This window comes from Petromyzon marinus, chromosome 7, assembly GCF_048934315.1.
Source record: "Petromyzon marinus isolate PM22_M1 ecotype Great Lakes invasive population chromosome 7, UKy_Petmar_22M1.pri1.0, whole genome shotgun sequence".
Lineage (NCBI taxonomy): Eukaryota > Metazoa > Chordata > Hyperoartia > Petromyzontiformes > Petromyzontidae > Petromyzon > Petromyzon marinus.
Window position 1 is genome coordinate 16,196,233 of NC_133673.1, and position 18,811 is coordinate 16,215,043.

General features: G+C 51.3%; 1 protein-coding gene across 5 annotated transcripts in view; it reads left to right on the plus strand.

The window, feature by feature from the left end:
• Positions 1-18,811, plus strand: part of LOC116940081 (homeodomain-interacting protein kinase 2) — a 73,349-nt gene that overhangs the window by 7,251 nt on the left and 47,287 nt on the right. For 3 of the 5 annotated variants that reach the window (XM_032949394.2, XM_032949397.2, XM_032949396.2), the window contains exons 1-2: positions 1,513-2,504; positions 14,986-15,063. The exons of 1 other annotated variant lie outside the window; for it this stretch is intronic. In XM_032949394.2, coding sequence (XP_032805285.1) covers positions 15,045-15,063 — 19 coding nt within the window. In that variant the 5' untranslated portion in view covers positions 1,513-2,504; positions 14,986-15,044. Of the gene's footprint in view, positions 1-1,512; positions 2,505-14,985; positions 15,064-18,811 lie in introns of those variants that run through there. One more of the 5 variants, XM_032949395.2, reaches the window with a different exon arrangement.

Genomic DNA, 18,811 nt, shown 5'->3' on the forward strand with positions numbered 1-18,811 from the left:
TTCTAGGGGGTTTCCTGCCTTCGGGAGGCAGGATGTGGCGGCCACCAGTTATAAAGGGGCCCGAGTATTCAAACACAGAAAGTAACTTCATTCAGATGTCAGTCATCCCAGCTGTGGGTGATATTTAGAGACTGAGAAAGACGAACAGAAAACAAAACTTGGAAATAGGGAGGCAGACCGGGATAGGTTTGAGACGGGGCTTAATTTGTGAGTGAATATGTATATGTTTGAATATACTTTCACTGATATAATTCAGTAAGTGGCACGCTACGAAAATAAGCCACAGCCAAAGCGAGGGTTATGATGATGCGGCTTGTCGGTTGCGGAAATGTGTTCAGGTTCGCCCACGTTGACAAATCTGGCTGATATTCGGCCCAAGGGTTGAGAGAAGTGGCAGGTTGCTTCTAAATTGGAATCTGTGGTGGGGTGCCAGGAATTGATTTGGGTCGAGATCTGGTGATAGTATGTTGAACTTTATTGCATTCGACTACAGTTTTGATAGACCTCGGCTGACTGAGAAATGTTTAGGTTTGCTCTATGGAAAAAAAATGTGCCAATCATAATTTGAGTGGCTGACAAAATATTGACTGGGAGGGGCTAAGTGACTTAAACAGAACGAGAGATGGTCGGGGCAAGTGGCGATTGCTAAAGCCGAATGGGAACGATGTAGTTCAAAGAGCTAAGAAGCAAGGTCACGCAGGATTTGAAGACAATGAAAGGCTTTGGGCGGTGGGAGCTTTGCGGTAATTCGCACAGCAAACACGGTACACTACTTACACAGTGCTCGTACCGTGGTTGTGACATGTGAGGAGGGGTCACAAAATAAAACTCTGGCTCCGTGGTCTCCGTAGCCGAGAGCGACCGTAGAGCCACCGGGCAGGCAGCCCTACCATAGCACCCGGTTACTACTCCACATGGCTGTTATCCGTTCCTTTGTCAGGCAAAAATGTAATAAGTTGGCTTGTCGTGTGGGCAATGGGGCTGGCGAAAGAGTGGCTATTTACGTAGTGGCGGGGTAAGACATTGCGAGTTTGACTGTTCCCCAGTCAAGCAGCTAAGCTAGCTGCTAATCAACAAAGCAGCCGTAGCCATTTGCTTTGTCTCGTCGGTTGTGGTAGGCGAGGGGGGCTGGGTGATCGAGTGGTCGCTCAGTGGCACACGGGGCCATGGCAGGGGGAAAGGCATCGTGCGCGTGGCTGACGGCGTCCGTTGGAGGGAGACCTTCGCTTCATCTCTCCGCCCGAATGTTTCCATCGTGGCACCGCCGCCACCGCTGCTGCTGCTGTCCTCACACAGGCGTGAGGGGACGCGCGCGCTACCGCTCCACATTTCCCACCGCGCACACGCACGGGGGGGGGGGGCGCCTCACGCGGCTACGTCCCGCCGATTGGTGCGCGCCGCACGTGACGCGTGACGGTCGCGCGCTTAATCCGCATTGGGAAATATAAACCATGCGTCAGTTCCCCCCCCCCCCTTTACTCTTCCCTCTGCTCCCTCGTGTCACGTGATCCGGCGGCGCGAGGCGACCTCCTCCTCTCACACCCCCCACACCCTCCTTCCTCGTGACGCACTTCCGTCCAACAGACGTCACGGCACGGGGCATTGCGTCACCGGCGTCGCGTCGCGCCGGCCAGGGCGAGGCGCGACAATCGAGGGTGCGACTCTCGATTGAGCGCGCTCCACTCGCCGGTAGCGATCGGCACGACGACGGTCGACTGATCGCGTCTCGCCCTCACCGAGCGAGAGAGGTGGCGGAGGAAGGGGGGCGTGGCTGCAGACAGGGGAGGGGCCTGCATCTCGCGCCCCCCCCCCTCGCGACCCCGGCAGCAGCAGCGAAGCAGAAGCAGCCGCGGCGGCAGCAGCAGCAGCGGCGCGCCGGCCCCGCGCTCTCCCCGCCGCTCGCTCGCCCGTACCGATCGCCCGCCCGCCCGCCCGCTATACGAGAGTAGCTAGACCACACACCTGTCGTCCGTCTCTGTCTGCTGGCCAGTCGGGCAGCCAGACAGCCCGGACTGTATAGCCGACTCCGCAGCTTTAGTCGTCAGCTGGTGGGGGGCCAGCGGCGGCCTGCCTGGTTGACTGACCGGCTTGTTGACCGGCCGGTTGATTGACTGGGCTGGTTGACCGGCTGACCCCGGTCAACTAACTAGCAGACTGGCGGCTGGGTTGGCCAGCTGTTGACTTGGCTGGTTGACTAACTTGGCTGGTTCAGCTGGCTCTGTTCGCTGCTCGAAACCCTGCCCCCCCTCCCCCGGGGTTGACGCTGATCCGGCTCGTTGGCTGTGCTGTGCTGGTGAGCCGGTTGAGTAAACCGGTGGGCAAGTCTGGTTGACCGACGACTGGGTGACCGGCCGAGCCTTCTCCGAGTCCGAGCGAGGCGTTGTGAAGGGGAGGACGCGGGCGCCGCGTGGGGTCGCGGGGGCCGGGCCCGTGGTGGAGCCTCCGGCGGGCGTCTCTACCATGCATCGCGGCCTCGGCACCACTGACGAGCGCCCACGGATAAGGTGTGTGTGATGGTGGTGGTGCTATTGTGTTGTAGTGGGGTGGGTGAGAGTCTCTTGTGTGGACAGCGGTGTGTGTCATTGTGGTGTGTACTGTATAGGTGTGTGTTGGCATGTGTTTGTGTGTGTCTTTGTGTTGAATGTGGTCTTGTTGCGATGTGTATTGTGTGGCGTGTATATTCGTGTCGTGTGTGTGTGGTTTTCGGGTGTGTGGGAGTGTGTGTTGCCTTTTCGGGTGTGTATCATTGTGTGTGGGTATTACTACAGTGGGTGTGGATAGGTGCTCGCTAACAGCAGTTTCCTCTCAATCGCCTTTGCGGCTACACGGGGAGCATCGTCTGTGGTAGGTGTTTAATGTGTGCGTGTCTTTGCGGTGTGTGTGTGTGTTTATGTTCTGCTTGGGAGTGTGTGGGGGTGGTGTTGTGTGTGTCTGCTGTACCGTGGCTGTGTGTGGGGTACATGCATCGCGTCGCTCTTCTCGACCTGCGCCACGAACCCGGTCCACCTGGGTTCGACTCCGGGACACGCGGCTTGGCTCTGTGGCTGTTGATATCACAACTTGTCGTGGCCCTCCCCAGGGTACGTGCAGACATCGGCACTAGGGAGAGACAAAGACGGCGGTCTTTACCCATTATTCAATTTGACTAACGGGTGTGGTGTGGGATTAGGGGGGGGTCTTTTTCTTTGTGTGTGGAAATGGGGGGGGGGGGCAAGTCTCCCCCCCACTTATACTGCGGAACCGATGGCGTCTTTTGTGCGGTGTTCGCCGCCTTTAATCCTCGCGGCGGCGGCGGCGTGGACACGGGACGAGGCGTTTCAGCACGAAGCGGCGTAGACGACGAGACGGCGGTGGTTGGCGGTAGCTTTTGCGGCGGCGGGGCTCAGTTGTGCGAAGGGAGGATGACAAGAGAGAGAAAGGGGGTCGTCGCATGGCGTTGGCAGCCAAACAATAACCCCTCTCTTTCCTCCTCCTCCTGCTGACTCGTCCCTGGCTCGTGGCTTCATTGTCACCATCCTTCGACGATTCGCGTCGCCGCCGCCGCGAAAGACGCTGGCGCACGGAGCGACGACCCCCCCCATGCACGAACGGTCGCGGGGCTGGGTGGACTTTGACAGCGATGGCAGTCCTAGAGGAAGGAGATAGGGGAAGGAGATAGGGGAAGGAGGAGTAAAGATGGAGCGGGAGATCGGTTGAGAGGATGGGGTTGGCGTGGGCCCGGTGGGGGGGGGGGGGGTGTGAGAAGCAGATGAAGAATGTAGAGATGAGGAAGGTGCGTGAGGAGATGGTGGAGAGAGTTGAACGAGGAGGGAAGATGCAGGGCTTGGAGCTGGGAAGGAGAGGGAAGCCGAAGAGGGAAGTGTAGATGAGGGACGTTAGAAGGAGGTGGAGAGTGGAGATATGCAGAGGATATCGACCGGCAAGGGAGAAGAGACGAGGATAGATGTGAAGAGAAGACGGAGGAGGAGGAGATAACTGGAGAGGCAGGAGATGCATTGAGGGGATAGATGAATAGGAAATATGCGAGGGGGGTTTAGCTATAGCGAGACGGAGGAGAAACGAATGGGAGAAACATTGAGAGAGGATAGAGAGGGCGAGAGATGGAGGGAGTGGGAGATATGAAGATGAGATAGAAGTGGGGGAGATGGCGGAGTCGAGGTGATGGGGGGAGAGGTAGGCCGGCTTTGTTGCGTCTCGTACGAACGCGGCGGCTTGATGAGAGCCAACTTTTGTTCCGACGCCGACATTGTTTGGTCCCAGAGCGGCGGCGGAGGCGGCGGCGATGAGATCGCGGAATAACAAACATTAATGTGGACAGCTCGGGACAAAGGGGATGAGTGTTCTCTTGACATCAACGCGCAGCGGCTGTCCTCCTCGCAGACGATGGCGGGGGGAGGCGGCTTTTCGCCCTTAAGTTGCTTCACTCTCTCAATCTCTCCATCTGATTGCTCACAAAAGCAAGCCGGCAAAACCAGCAGCTGGCCTTAATTACGAGTACACAGGTTCGAGATGCACCATCGCTGAAATAACCCCTTAAAATAGCGCACTGTTTAATCAATAAATCCACCCACCCCCTCCTCCCCCCCCTCCGCCTGTTTGCCCGTGGCGGGCTAAGGTTAGGCGAGCACACGGCTGCCGCTGTTGCATGCGGTATGACCTGCCTTTGTATAAGCGAGCAGAAATCTGGGATGAGCCTAATCTCACCCGGCCTCCTAATCACCTCCTGTCGCAGACCCCTCGTGACTTAATAGATTAATTAAAGGGCTCTTTCGTGCCGGGCCCCGCTCGCCCACTGTCATCGGGGATGGCAACAGCAGCGCCCGGTTTTGGTGGCCGTCCAAATCCCAGCCAGGGCCATCCAAAGTCTTGTTGCTGGTCCCCCCCACGTTCAAATGTTTTTTTTTTACTTTTCCCCTGGACAGAAGGATGCCTGTCATGGAACACTGTAATAATAATAAGCATGAGAGGCACGGCTTAGTCAAGCTGCCATATGCTTTAGTAATTACCCGGTAATGTGCCTTAGGCGTTTATAATAAGTCTGACGGAGACGTACGTGGCCCACGACTTGAATTCGTGCGAAGTGAAAGGCAAGATGCCTCGCCGGCGCGTCGCATCGGCCCTCCGCGCGTCCCTTTAAAGCGTGAAAGGTAACGCTTTGGTAATTGCGGTCACGCGGAGGCTTGGTATGAGAGCCAGGTGGCACGGTCAGCCGTGAGACACGCCATGGCCTCTCTGCAGAAATCGATACGCTCGCTCGCCCGTTCGGCCCAAACGGCGAGTGATGCCTTCGGGATAATTTTAGGGGCTGAGAAGCGAGCTTGCTTGTTTGCCTGCGTGAGAGCCGTGGTCGGCCGTCTGACCGAAGAACCGGCCGGTCAACCACCGCCTCCCCTCCCCGTGCTATTTGGCTTGAAACCCAAGCTTATTTGCTGCTGCCTTCGAAAAAAAGGTGGCCGCCCCCAGGCGGGCAAGGACTTTAATAGTGGCCCTGAAGTCATCTGTTCACGGGACGATGAATACGGTATTCAGGCAGCATCAAACAGCCGCTTTCAGTTACGAGCCGGCATTCTGGGTCTTGTCACAAACCAGGGCTTGGATGTACGGATGAAAGCAAAATTGTGTTCGCAGGCCTAGCGCCGCTGTGCCGAATGGACGCCTCTTTCCGTTAGAAGGGCCATAGGTACGATGAGAAAGAATTGGGCGACCAGGCCCGAGCAGCGGCTGTCCTGTGTTACAGGGCGCACGCTTGGACAGAATGTTCGGCCGCACTTTTCAGCATTGTGAGACCCTTGGGTAGCCTTCGAGGAACCTTCTGGTGGGCACTTGATTTGAATGTTCAGCCTACTGCTCTCAGACATACCCAGGTCACTCTTGCAAATGAGACTCTCCTGGTCTCTTAAGTTCTCACCTGGTTAAACAAAGGAAACTTGAAATATACGTGGTGGGATTATTGTTGAGAAATATATGGGCTCCAGCGGTAGCGGTTGGCACACTGCACTTCCAATTCGGTGACATGAGTTTGATTTCCCGCTACAGTCAAAATCAGAAGCGAGTGATATCTGAACTGGTTCTGGGCGCACCTTTACCAGCTCGCACTAACCAGAGTGGTGAAGTACGGTGACACAATCCCCACGTCTGTCCCGACATGGAGGCCTTCATCTCGCAGTGGATTGATCGAGGGCTGTAAACTCTGACATGTAGATTTCATCTTCCGCATGCTCTCGTCAGTCGCTTCAGTGCAGCGGCGTAGCCGCGTTACGGTCTGCTTGGGATATTTACGTTTTGGATTGGGAAAGGGATGCAGTCACCTCTGGCGTAATCCTGCAACCGTTAAACAAAATTATTATGTACAGTAGGGTCTTTATATTTGTATCCTAATTATTCTCCACTTAAGCTGTCCCGATAATTAAGGTGTTTCAACTTTATTTTTAAAATACTGTAAATGGATTCAATGCCCCGTGCTCTGTGTCATTATCCAAACAAACTGGTCGTGCACCTTGACACAGCTCCTTGTGATAACTTTGGCTTTTTTGAAAACGCTTTGTAATCTATACCAAAAACAGCTGCCCTGTCTTATGACTTACACACGCTGGATTTTTAAGGCATCGCTGAGCACTCAGTATATTAACGCTGACATTTAACCAAACGCGTTTTCGTTCTGTTTTGCAAGAGTCTTGCGCTCGCGTACCGACGCTCGTTTCGCGCAAACTGCTTGGAAACGGCGGCTGAATACCGCTATTGTGGAGCGAAATCAAAGGCGCCGCTTGTGTTGGAGCTGAGGTGGTGGGGGGGCTCTCTTTTTCTTGTGCTTATAAGGGAGCACATCTCAAACCGAGCCCAAAGTTTATCAACACCAACCACCGTCGGGCCCGGTTTAGGTTAACTCCGGTACGGGGCGTTGTATTCCATTAAGGGGCTCATTTAGCGTAGCGTAAAAAAAATTTTTGCAGCGGGGCAGCGTGCGCCACAGATCTCTGTATTGAGCTTGGGATTTGGCGAACCCTGTGAGAGGGGTTTTAGATGGGATTTGGGAGCAGCTGAAAATTTGCGTGCTGTGTCAGCACCTCGGTTAAGCTGCCGCTTGCGAGAGGGCCTTAATTAGTTCGCAAGGCTGGTTTTATTCGTGCATTTTTCCTTTGCTCCTCTGAATTTAGAACTCACGCCCGTTTAATCTGGCTGACTGCTGCTGATCTGTCTACTCCTCTGTAAAGTAATCTGTGTCATTTGCGCCATCTCCACTCATTATTGGCTTTGTAATTTTAGTCGAGCTGCGAAGGATTTTCACGCGTAAAAAAAAATACAAATCGAATTTGTAATGTCCTCGATTATATGAAGAGCGTGTAAAACGTATAGGAATTTGATGTGCAAAGAGCAAAGGTAGGTGTGCAGATTCCTCCACAATTAGTGAACGGTGATCGTTAATCACGCGCCGGGCTGAGTAACGCTCTCGGCAGAATTCCATTCGGCTCAGGTGCTTGGCAGGCCCCTTCCACCGCGATGAGTATGTGCACTTGTGTCTAGGCTTCGATGTCACATGACGCCAATGTTGCTGTGCACTCGATGCCTTTTCCAGTTCCGTTGGGTGATGATTGCGTTAACTCCACGTGTATATTACGCACGACTTATCTTGTGTGCACGTTCGAGTGGTTTCCTAAGGGATCGCTTGAATTCCTGTGTTGTTATTTCCCCGCTCCCTTCTACCAGAGCGGTAGGAATATCGCAATCGGACCTTTTTGGACGCAGAGTGCACAACGCTAATACAAGTCGCGGGACCAGTGGTTGGCGCGCTGCGTTGTATATCTCGCGACCTGGGTTCAAATCCCGGCCAATGCTAACAGCAGTTGTGAGTGGTATCTCGAACCAGTTCTGCCCCTGTTGACCCCCCTTTGCCAATACCGTGTATAGCCTCGAGCCAGTGATGGGTGTTCCACATTCAAATCTGTCCACAGGACAAAGACTGTTGACTTCTCCACAAAGTGATGCTTATTTTACGGATCCCAGAGGGATGATGGGCTGAATTGAGCCACAACCATCTTTGCAATTTGCAACCATTTAATTTCAGGCTGCAATACAGTATTAATGCATATGTATTCGTTTTGTGTTGTGTGTCGTAAGCCATCATGTGGCAGCGCTGACGAGGACCCTAAATCCCTCTGTAGATCTGAGAGATGTGGGGGCAGTGCGAGTGTGCGTGTGTGCGTGCGTGCTCAGTGGATATGAAAGTGCGCGTGAGTGTTTGCAGTGCGGTTGAGCGCTGGTGCGTTCATGCCTCTCGCGGCGCTAAAAGGGAAGTGCCTTGGTAGCTGCAGTCGTCACGCTGATTGCTTGTCGTCACGGTAATTGCCGGTCATCACCCCTGCGTTTTTGCCAAAAATGTTGAGGAATTATCTGAGTATTTTTGAGGGATGGCAAGTCACGTGCCAGTTGCCGACTCGCTCGTAGTGTGCTCACGTGCATCTCTGGGCAAGGGCGAAAAAAATGCATTCCGAAGAGTTTAGGCTTTTTATTTATCATGCCATCTGTTCTTACATTTCACGAAGTTTATCCCGACAGCATCTCACATCTGACATTTGAGCTTCTGCGCTCCAGCGTTTGACCTTATTGTTCTGGTCGTCGCGGCCTCCTGCTGCGTGCTAAGTCCGAGTATAGAGGAGTCGCATTCAGCGGCGGGGACAAGGCCGACTTGGGAGGAAGCGTCGAAATTCCTAAGATAATGCCTAACACGGTTTGCATTTTGTAATGGTTACAAAGTGGACAAGTGATGCGTTAAAGTCACGCAAGAATAAACGGAAAAGGAATCGAGCGGCGTTTCGCGAGCGGCCGCTGAGTGTAGGTGGAACAACGGGATGTATGTGCGCACGTCCAGTGACAAAATTAGACGAGAACGTTGGGAATTTTTTTGGCTTAAGAAAAAGACCATTCACAGAATCTGGCTCAAACCCTGGCTGAATCGGGCTACGGTTCCTTCGCCCCTTTCAAAGTCCAAGGGAACATAAATTTCTCTCTTCACCGCCATAAATGCTGGTTCCCTTACGATGCGCGAGTGCGTTGACCGGAGAGAGTCGGAGCCACTGCTGTGCACATGACGGCCTGTTCCGCCTCTCGAGGCATCGCATCAAGGGTACTCTTGGAGGGTTTTGTAATAAATATAAAAAACTATCGCTCAATTTCAAAGAAATACCGCAATGCTACGTTTGTGCGTAATGTGAATAAATGGGTCCAATCTATAAAAACAATGAGGTCTATTAAACCGGCCATGACAATAACGCATGACGTATTTTTGGAAACGCCAAACGTGATGTCAAGCATCTGCGGTTGCGCGTGTTAAATTGCGCTGATCTACACATGATTCACGGTGTAAAAGCAAAAGGACTATCTACCGAGCGCAACGCAAGAAATCGCACACAATCAAGGAATAATGTGTTAAGTGACCGCGCGTATGAGCGTGGAAACACTTTGGCGGTACTGTAATGGTTACAATTTAGTTTTGTGTTTTTATCCCACGCTATTGTGACATTCCTCTAAGAGGTTCTTTGTTTGCAAAAAAAAAAGATGTGAATTTTTTTTGCAATAAGGACGCCGCGCGAGACAAGGCAGCCACAGATGTTACACATCGCGCACAAATTCCACTTTAAAGCACCGCCTCGTCATTTTCGTGAGCGCCAGTGGAAGCACGGAGAGAAAAAAATCAACCACGCGCTTTTTATCGCCGCCTATCTGAGATGTGCCCGTTGGATGAAGAAGCGCACAAGACGACAAAACGGTCAGAAAGTTTTTGAGTCGGCCAGGCCGCTTTGGCTCGCGTTTGGGCAGGCAAGCGGTATTCGCCGGGACGGGAGGTTGGGGGTGGGCGGAGGGGAGGGGGGTCCGTTTCACTCGCTGCTGTAATAGGCATGCACGCAGCGCAAAGCACGCACAGCGTGTTCCCAAACAGCGCCTGGCCCTCGCGTTCACCTCCCCCTGTTATGAGAACACTAAGCGCGCCGTTCGGCGCAACGCTTTACCTTACCCGGTTATGGTTATTTATTGGCTTTCGCGGCGTCTGTAGCCAGCCTGGCAGCTTTACCGTCCCTCGGTTTGAAAACCATTCAGAGTTGAAAGCCGTTGGATAACAGTTTCTTTTTTTTTGTTTTCAGGCCTTTGTAATTGGTGTTCAGAACACACTTTAAAGAGCCGCAATATACGTTTTATTCTGGAAAAAATTCGCATGCGACGGAGACGGTTTGGCAGTGTATTATCACTGTTTTTTTGTGTGCCGTTGCTTACAGGAATTACATCTTTTCAAGGTCATGACCTGTTTTTAAAAAAAATAAAAAATATCTTCACCAAACGCAATAACCAGGGCATAATGAATGCTGGACGGTAATGGCCCCAATTGAAAGGGATTTTAACCCAAAGCGCGGAACGGTGTGGCGGCCGGTGCCTCAATGCTGCATAATAATTGGGCGACGTGATCAAATTAACGCAAAGTTTGCAGACGTACAGTCGCATAATCGTTTGTTGTTTACGGAACTACGCTGGGGGCATTTTTACCACGTAGCTCTGCACGAAAGATTTATTGATGTTTGCCTTTGTGCGTGATCACATGCAAGCCAGTTTTTTTTGGGTCGCTCATATCTCCTGCAGTCAATTTTTCAACTGGAATTTCACAATGGTGCTGATTTTGCAGACTGCAATCGCGTGAGAATTTTTTTGCCCGATCTGCAGCTTGAGATACTGAGCACTTAAAGATCATTTGCCTCGAACGTAGCAGCAGCCGCAGCTGCCCCCCTCTGCTCTTCGATTAACTGCAGGTGATATATTTTGTTGTTGTTGCCGAAGATTATATGGCCAGAAAGGTTCGATTACCCTTTATCTACGGTGCCTAAGTCTGTCCCTCGCCATCATTTTTATCAGCATGCCTGAGCCTCTCATTTAGTTGACTTGCCGCTAGTCAACACCGCACAGTGCTCGTACAGTCAAATACGTGTTTGGCTTCGGCCGTTAAATCTTTGTTTCGAGATTAGTGCAGCCTGCCTGTTGTTTCCTTGATTCTTGGTGGAATTAACAAATGCCGCACCCCAAAAAATTAATCTGGGGCCCCAATTTCATCTTAGGCGACACAAGATATATGAGCGGTGTGGTTGGCAGCGCATTGATATCTTTACGAACTAACTGTACCACACTACGATGCAGCATTTTTCCCGCATTGCTCCGTAAATGGCAGATTTGTTCCGCGGTAACAATATTTTTCAAATACGCTCCCGAAACCCATTCCTGCGTTTGTCGGAGCATCGTAGAATCTGCCCTAGAGACAAAGACATCACGTTCAATAATTAAATTAGTATGCTGCACAAGAGGGGAAAAAAAAATCTACTTGGCCTCTGTTGCACGAAAACGCATTCACAGGCCTCGGGTTCGCTCGCTCAGGAATTGTTTTCTCAGGCCGTTGGAAGTTACTGATCTTATCTTTTGTTCGGCAGAATGCTGGTTGCGATGATGAAAATGCCGTGCTTTCGTCATGCTCGGCCTGTGTGTTGCAGCTGCACGTCTCCCAACAGAACCCTCATTCACCCGACGATTGCAGCATCCTCTTCGTGTTTGCTCCTCCGTGAGGCCTCTAGCAGAGCGCGGCTCCCTGCATAACCCTCGGTATTTGTGTGGCCTTTGGAGCGCGGGTGCGAACCCTTTCCTGACTGGAGAGCTGAAAAAAAAGGAAATAATTCCATCCATTCTCAATCCACCAATGGATGAAGGCCTTGCCCACACCATGTTGGTTGTGGACGTTTTATTTTATTTTACAATACTTCGCACTGGTCAGTGCGGGCCGGTGAAGAGGAGGGATTGCGATAACTTTGTTGAGACATCACTCGCCACTGATGTTAGCCGTTGCCAAATAGAACTTTCAAATACCTTTGGTGGGACCATACTAACACACACCTCTCGCTTGCTTCCGTCACTGCAAGAGGCCCGTGCAGTGACGGAAGTGATTGGGCACGCTAAAATTAGAAACGCGGTGTTGTTGCCAGGCAGAAAATATTCCTCTCTAGTATCCGATTAGTGCGCCTATGTCGCTGTTCTTGACGATAAATAACCACGGTGGGCTGCTTCAAAGTGATAGGCCTGTGAAGAAGCCGTGGACCCTGTGCAATGACTGCAGGCTCCCCACCCCTGCTTTCGAGAGACTGCTGTGTGTGTGTGAGAGAGTTGGCACAGTGGTGAACACAGGTGGTGCATCTGCCAGTCATATCAGTCAGTTAACCCATACCACCTGGGTCTATCACATGACCTGCCAGCGAAACCCTTCAATGCTTCACGTGAAGGCCTCAAAGTGCACCAAGCTTGGCACAAGCGCTGTGGTGACGTCACTGCCGCTTAGTGGCGAATGGTGGCTGTTTTTGTTGAAAGTGACGAGCAGTGGTGCATAGTTCACCCACTGAGATGTGGACCCAGTGACTTTCATTCGATTCCCAGCGTAGGCTGGACCTGTCTTGGGCAATAGGGAGACAAAGGTGGCCAGGCACAGTGCTGGCTACAACTTTTCCACGTGCACAGTGCTGGTCTTAATAGGTGCTCGTGAAGTGACATTGTTCCAACAGTCTTAACAGTCAACGAGGGGCATTTGCCTTTAGGGAAAATTACTCTGTTCAGTTGAATATATTTCAATTTACCCTAAAGGGAACAGCTTAGTTTGTTGATTCGCATTGCTTAGGGAACAATGGATTTATTACATTTTAGGTGAAGGCTTATAAATCCTCTGGCCTAGGAAAGGAGGCATCAAGTAAGCTCGTATTTAAGTGCATGAGGTAATTGTTTCAGCGCTTTTGTTGCGAGAAACCATATTAACGATGTAATTGGCATTCTGCTGTTGCGTATTGTTAACCGCATACTGATAAACACGTCCTGAATTTAATTAAAATCATTAGGTTCTGCATTGCTGCAAGTGAATGTAAAAGTCTCATTCCTAGGTTTGTCGGAGGAGTGTTGCGCTTCAAGCCAAAAACAAACAATTAACCGTTTGGTGTTTTCGTACTGGGGTCTGCTGTGATTAATCTGGCCTATTAAATAATCGTTTATTATCAGTGTTATAAGCACAAGTAACGTCTCTCGGCGCGGGAAAGCAACGAAGGAAAATATGCGGCGGCTGCACAATTGGGCCGCGCGCGCACGCACGACATCTCATAAACATCCTATCCGGGCTGGAATTCTTTAAGTGCCACGTAACCTCTCTGCGGGATTGTTACTCATGCAGAGAAGGAGGTCAGATGGCATTCCCAAGAAAGGGAGGAGGAGGCTTTTTTTGGGGTTTCATGCCGAGTTCATCCGAAAGTGCTGATTCATTTGTTGGTGATGAACTGGGAACAGTGGTGGTTGGCAGGGCAGTGGAGGACCTAATTTGCTCACGTTGACTGATGGCAGGCACGCGGTTCGCAACATTTTTTTGCCTTCTTGTTGTGGCTTTTTTGTGAAGGTGTGCAGGTGGGTAGGACAGCGGGGCCGCGTGTACGTTGGTACGCGTGTGTGTCCGTGTCCCCGTGGAACAGCATGCTTAGACGTGCTGTACCGCCACACGTTACACGAGCCATTTAAATTCAACACTCAATCCGATGCACGTGCAACTGCGCAGAGAGAGAATCCTTAATGCAGAAGCCAGTTGAGGTCATGTTTAAACAGCACAGCTCCTGCGAGGTGGATCTGGGTCCCTGGGCTTGAGTACAACCTTCAACATTGGGTGGCGTGACCACATCACCCTGAATGCGCCCGATCTCATCACGTCATGAAAGCTAAGCAGGCATCTGAGTCTGGTTAGTAGGGAGACTTTTCTGACAATGTCAGGTATTGTAGGCCATGAGATGTCAGTACACCAACGGATTATTGTCACCATCCGAGCAAGGTTTTAAGTGCAACCCCACCATACCCATATGCTTTTATTCTGGGTGCTCTGCTTTCTTTCCACTGTATGCCACTCTTTTCTGCAATTGGCCAAACATATCACTGCCACAGGACCCTCTTGAAAACATCATTTTCAGACTCGCTGGGGATTTGATGGATAGATAAAGGGCATTGTTATAATTATTGTAATGTATAAGACAGGATTAAGTTACTAGTGTTCTTGAGCAAAGAGGCTTACAAGTACAGTACGTGGATTTATGCTTCATTTAATCCCCAATGCAACAATAGACACACTACCTCTGCAAGGTCTTAACGATAGCGGCGACCGGCTGAATGCGCCACTGTGAAAGCAGAACATGTTGGGTTTTTGGGGTTTTCGCGAGCAATGTGCGACGGGGTTGACGTCGATGTTTTCCTTGCAATTACGCACGGACGTATTAAGGACATGTCCGCGTCGCAGCGAGGGCGTTCTCTCTCTGGCGTGCGTGCGTGCGCGGGCGGGCGAATATTCCCATTGTCTCTATTTGCATGTTTCTGGCAGGGAAGGGCGGACATGACAACCTTGATGAATCGCGCACACAAACGCGTTGTGGGAAACTGACGCACAGGGCTTCCACTCTTGCCATGCGCGGAGAGAGAGGCGTGCGTGAAAAATAATATTACCGCTAACTACACCAGGAAGGAGTTTTTTTTCTGTGGCACTTCGGAGTCTCTCCAAATTGGATTCCGATTATTCACGTGGTTGCCAGTGAGTAAGAACTTGACATAACTGCGATGTCGCTTCTGATGCTGCCACTGGCACGAATCGAAGGTTGTGTAGAGAGAGACGGCATGTCAAGCGCTCCGAATTTTCTACGTTTTGATTTAGGAGCAGCTTAAGTACTGGAGCACAAATTAACATTTTGTGTGCGTGGCAGTGGTGGCGGTGGCTGGTAGCGGTGGCAGTGATGGACGGCGCCATCGTGTTGTTGTGCCTGAGACGCGTTTAATCAAATTTTATTTCCTTCCCTTAGGGTGCGGGCCGGTAATTACTAATTAGCTATGCAGCGCCCGTGGCAGCGCACAAAAAAAGCGCTGATGGAATTAATTGATTTCTTTCTTTTTATTGTGCAGGGAAGGCAGTTCTTCATGCTTTGTTGAGGAAGACAACAGGGAAGTGTCAGCACTGACTGATGATTATCAACCCTGCCGGTTTGTAGTGCAATTTGCAGAAAATTATTTGTATCAGCGGTTTGATTAATTTTATCACACCTGCTCGTTAAAGCCACCCCGATTACGCTAATGTATTTGCGCGAGACTGGGCAATATCAAACGCCACCAATGTTGGTGTGAGTTGGCCGCGTGGTTCAGAGGTCAGAGTGCTGAGCCGGCACCGCTGAGGCCATGAGTTAGAATCCCGGCGAGAATAGCCTGTAATTAAATGTGGGTTTCCAAGTGCGGAGAGTTAATAGTCTCAGCCCGATCGCCAAAGACTGCTCAAACAAACCCATCATGCTTAATTTGGTTTGTCACTTAATTTATCTGATTTCCAACTCCCAGAATTAAATATCAGTTTGAACATTACCCTAATGGCAGAGCGGGTTGGAAATTGCTGCCCTCTACTGTGTGGACCAGAGGTCACGTGGAAGGATTTCAGAGGTAGTTTGTGATATCTACTTCCGTGGGATATTCTGAGTTCCGAACGAATTCTCACGCGATGTCGACAGCACAGTTGGTGCTGTATAGTAAAGGTGCATCCCTACAATTGCTTGTTAATGCCTTTGTCGATGGACAGGCCTGCACTGGAAGGGATTTGGCCTACCCGTCGTTGACGCTGGCCAGGTGTCTTGGGAAGAGGTGGCAGTACCCACATTTTATCCCACGGCACTCGATCCATTTCAGCTGCTGGGGTAAAATGGCAACCGTGGAAAAAAATACCCTTCCGCTGTTTGCATGCGAGATTATTTAGCAGGCCGGCCGAACAGAACAGGCAACTCTTCCTCCTCCTCCTCGTTGTTGTTTAATCGCGTAGAGACCGCCGCCGTAGTTTGTCTGCCGCTGAGTTCAAGCAGGGTTGGTAAGTGGGAGGAGAGGCACGGCTTAGCCATGCTCCAGTAAAGACAGCCTGCAGCTGATCAAAGTGCGGAGGGGGCCTGGGATTCGCATTCCAGAAATGAGGGCTTAAAACATCAACCATAGTTAACGTTTTTTGCCTGCCGCACCCCTTCAGCTCCCCCCCCCCCCCACTCTCTAACCGCCCCCCGCCCCGCTTCCAGTTTGTTTTGTAACGCATGCCCCGAGTTCAAGCCATGGGAGGAGATGGCTCCGTATTAAGCGTTTAGACAAGTTAACGTTCATGAAAAAGAAAATATCTCATACTCTCGCAAAACAAACATCACATCTGTTGAAGAAGAAGAATAGGGAGGTGGCGAAGGCCCAGCAGCAAAAGCGTTCCGGTATGATCACACCAGAGTGGAATGACCCGAGTTCGATTCTCAGCCTCGTTTAGCAGCAGCAGCAGTAAATGATTCCTGAACCAATCCTGGGTTCCACTTCCCCCATCCTTTCACCAACCTCCACTGACGAAGCGCAATAAAATATGGTAAGTCAAACTCCCATGACCATCACGTTGTGGAGAAGTCTGTCCAGCGGTGGTTGAACGACAATGGTCCGTAAAGTGTTGGTTGCGCAAGGAATGGTTTTGGGGACATGATTGCTGTTGCGTTTGGTAACTTTCTGCAATTTGGGGATTTTACCGGTTTCTCTTGTGCCGTTAGCGAAACAAGAGTGAATATAAGGAGACCCTAAAATGCCCCTGGTACTTTCACATGATGTCACCTTCCGCCAACCTGAGCTGGCCAGCCCGCTGAAGTACTCTCAAACGGCCCCCACATCACGGCGAGGCCTTCCATCCAACATCGGATTGTAAATCAATCGGTTAATTAAGTGTTTCACTGCGTCCTCTTTTTCCGCCCGCCTCGCTCGCTCCCCGCCCCCCAGCCCGTCCTCGCCTCTCGCCTGCAGAGTGAGTGCCCCCCCCCCCGTGCCTCCGCAGACCAGGCCGTGGAAAGCGTGGGGAGTTGTACGGAAATGGGATTAGCTTGGCCGTTGCCGTGGGAACCGGTGACGGGGCCCAGCAGGTGCCGAGGTGCGCTGGGCGGAGGTGGGGGTGGGTGGCCACAGCCAGACCCGTCCGTTGGCCCTCTCGCCATGAGCAAACAAAAACCTCCTCGCCGAAGCCAGCGGAGCGGCACAAGAGGCAGGGGCGCCGGAGCGTTTCCCCCGCGACGATTTCAGTGCGGTCTTAATTTCGTTTTTGACGGCGGCAATATTTTTTTTGCAGCCCTGGATGAAGGCCTCCGTCAATGTTGAGCATTTTCTTGATGGGTACAGTTAACATTGTTTGCAAATTGTGAGCAATCTGGTATGTGAGGATGTCAGCGTATCCTTAAGCATAACACTCATTTGCGGCCCTTTTGTCAGTCAGCTGCTGGATGGAGACCTCGAGCCACTTTGGCAGTGGGGGGTGTATTTGACCAGACTGCACCAAGTTGGTCATTGTGCATTGGTGAAGGACCGGGAGCTGGCGGGAGACCCAGGATTGGTTCGGATTTCAGTGCCCACCGATGTTATCTGTGACCAGGAAACGAACCCAGGTTCGCAGCGTCGTGTGCCAAGCACGCACTGTGCCACCACTCGGTCCCCCTCAGTAAATCCATGTGTCTGCTCGAAGCAGAATCTTTTACGTTATTAACCGGTGTCTCTTTTCTTGAAGGAATGCTATTCAAATAATAGTGCTGTATTTTAATCCACGAAGCCTCACTCACGAAGTCTTATGACCCTTCTCAGGATTTTGCGTGTCGGATTAATGAGCAAGTGTATTGTGTGTGGGATTACACTAAGAAAACGAATGCATATGAGGAAATGGCACTCAGATGGGTTCACCAACACCCCACTCGCTGTCCTGCCATCTCCTGCCAATCTCAGCCCAGCGGGTTTTGGAGTTAAAAAAAAATTAACGCGGAATAAAAAAAAATACCCTTCCATGCAAAGCGCCGGGCCAAATTAGCGTCGTGCTCTTGCGTGACTAAGGCAGTAATGGGAATTCCACATTTCTTTGTCAGGTATAATTTAATCCATTGCCTTCTCAACAAAGTAACACTCATAACGGTATCTTGAAACCTCAATGAAATGATCGCGTGATAATTTGGATCATTGTTGCTTACGTGGTTACGAGGAAGTGTCCGTGTTCCTTGAAGCCGGGAGACAATAGCTGGGAGCCCAGGGAGCGTCCCCCCCCGCCCTCCCGTGAGATGCAGAGGCGATCCTCCCACTTCGAAAACAAAGTTGGGGGCGGGTAGTGGGAGTGGAGGGAGAGGAAGAAATGAATTTGTCTTTTAATTTCCTGCACCAGGCCGAGGCTGCTATCCCCTGCGGTTCACGTCTCCGCACGGCTCGGCTCCATTAGCGGCGTCCTCCCAGGACAACGGGCGGACGCGGAGACCCAGTGGCAGCGTGGTCCCATTCCGAGTTTACGCTGCACCTGGTTAATTCATTCGCGGCCGATTAGAAATCGGCTTCGTGTGTTTTTTCTGTATACGATAGCGAGCAGCACCCCCCCCAACACCCTCCCCTACACGGGGGTAATGTTGCAAGCATTCCTGGAATTGTTTGTCACGTCCGTTCACAGCTGGCCCATTTATTTTCGTGCTGCATTATTCATTGTTATTGCTCTGGTAAAATCGCTGTATAACGAAATTTGGAAACAATTGTGAATTATTTATTTCTTTTTTTTTTCAGCGTCCAACCAACTCAAATGTGCTGGGCGCATTCTAATGAGTTACACGCGATGCCGTAAGAACTCCTAAGCCTAATTCTGCCGTACAATTCCTGACGCCGACGACCTTCAATTTGAAAGCGTAGCAAGGCATTGCATTAACGTCCGCGGAGAGGACGGATA